Source organism: Neolamprologus brichardi, chromosome 3 (assembly GCF_056152115.1).
Source record: "Neolamprologus brichardi isolate AB-2024 chromosome 3, ASM5615211v1, whole genome shotgun sequence".
Classification (NCBI taxonomy): domain Eukaryota; kingdom Metazoa; phylum Chordata; class Actinopteri; order Cichliformes; family Cichlidae; genus Neolamprologus; species Neolamprologus brichardi.
In genome coordinates this window covers 39,961,130-39,962,759 of record NC_142106.1, presented here as the reverse complement: position 1 = coordinate 39,962,759, position 1,630 = coordinate 39,961,130, and the positions used below count along the sequence as shown (strand labels likewise).

Here is a 1,630-nt window from a genome sequence, read left to right as displayed (position 1 = left end):
GCCATATAAGCAATGTTTGTATTGAAACTGTGACGTGTAAAGTACCAAAATAATACCTATATGAGACACAGTTTATGATTCTAATGTTAGAGGTCCTGCAACTGGCATTGGGGCTGTGCAGGGGTCTCTCTTTTCTGGAACATGATTAAATAAAAAGAAATATAAATGCACAGAACCAGCAGAAGTCATTGCTTTGGCTGACAATTTATTTTATTTATTTATTTTAATTTTAAAGTATGTTTTGTTTTGGGTTTTTTTTTTCGTAATGCATTGGTTAGAATTTATGTCATGGTTTTATTATGTCTGCCTTGAACCCTGATTCATGTATAGTTTTAAGTTTTATTCAAATTTTTGCAGGCCTTTTTTTCAGCAAAAACCATCTCTAAAAAGTCAATCTCCCTTACCCTCTTGCTGTCTATCATGTAGTAGTCATTATACAAAAAGCAGCGACACTTAAGTGGACTTCAGTCCTTTATTGATATGCAAAATTTTGTTTGGCACAAAGGTTTGACATGGGCAACAATTTTGTAACAAGGCAATAATACCATCAGGTCTTTATTTTGAGGAAGCAACATTACTCTAATTGCTTTATTGCCCACCCGTGTCACGCACGACAAGGTGGATGGTGGACCTATCCTGGATGTTGTAGTCAGTGAGGGTGCGGCCAGGAAATGTCAGCCTCTGCTGGTCAGAGGGAATGCGTTCCTTATACTGGATTTTAGCCTTGACGTTCTTAATGGTATAAAATGGCAGAACCTCCAGATTGCCAGTGAGGGTGGACTCATTCTGGATGTTGTAGTCAGAGAGGGTGCGGCCATCTTTCAGCTGCTTGCCATCAAAGATCAGCCTCTGCTGGTCAGGTGAAATGCCTTCCTTATTCTGGATTTTGGCCCTGACGTTCTCAATGGTGTCGTTGGGCTCAACCTCCAGGGTGATGGTCTTGCCAGTGAGGGTCTTCACCAAGATCTGCATGCCACCCCTGAGACGCAGGACAAGATGGAGGGTGGACTCCTTCTGGATGTTGTAGTCAGAGAGGGTGCGGCCATCTTCCAGCTGCTTGCCAGCAAAGATCAGCCTCTGCTGGTCAGGTGGAATGCCTTCCTTATCCTGGATTTTGGCCTTGACATTCTCAATGGTGTCGCTGGGCTCAACCTCCAGGGTGATGGTCTTGCCATTGAGGGTCTTCACCAAGATCTGCATGCCACCCCTGAGACGCAGGACAAGATGGAGGGTGGACTCCTTCTGGATGTTGTAGTCAGAGAGGGTGCGGCCATCTTCCAGCTGCTTGCCAGCAAAGATCAGCCTCTGCTGGTCAGGTGGAATGCCTTCCTTATCCTGGATTTTGGCCTTGACGTTCTCAATGGTGTCACTGGGCTCAACCTCCAGGGTGATGGTCTTGCCAGTGAGGGTCTTCACAAAGATCTGCATGGCTGAAACACAGGACAAGATGGATATGAATAAATTACTGATTAAAAGCCTCTTTACAAATAAATAAAATAAATGCATTAAAAATACATTGCTTTAAGTTTAAGCTCAAATAGGGAGTAAAAAGCTTTATAAAGGTATTAAATAATAAGAATGAGAACCTCAGGAGCCATTTTAGCCCAAGCGCTATTTTGAGATCTCTGTG

At 43.2% G+C, this 1,630-nt stretch overlaps 1 protein-coding gene across 2 annotated transcripts; it reads right to left on the bottom strand.

Annotated features, from left to right (window-relative positions):
• Positions 1-588: 588 nt before the first annotated feature.
• LOC102797681 (polyubiquitin-B) lies at positions 589-1,428 on the bottom strand. 2 transcript variants are annotated; one of them, XM_087837626.1, is made up of 2 exons: positions 782-1,428; positions 589-631 (listed from the first exon to the last, which is right to left on the bottom strand). In XM_087837626.1, the coding sequence occupies exons 1-2, from the start codon at positions 1,426-1,428 to the stop codon at positions 589-591; spliced, it is 690 nt and encodes a 229-aa protein (XP_087693752.1). The 2 variants fall into 2 exon arrangements, with proteins under 2 accessions (XP_087693752.1, XP_006802563.2); XM_006802500.2 differs by having other exon boundaries at positions 589-1,428.
• Between the last annotated feature and the right edge of the window lie 202 nt (positions 1,429-1,630).

What these genes read in the sequence shown, in the direction of transcription:
- LOC102797681 (XM_006802500.2), bottom strand. Translation starts at nt 1,428, where the DNA reads ATGCAGATCTTTGTGAAGACCCTCACTGGCAAGACCATCACCCTGGAG.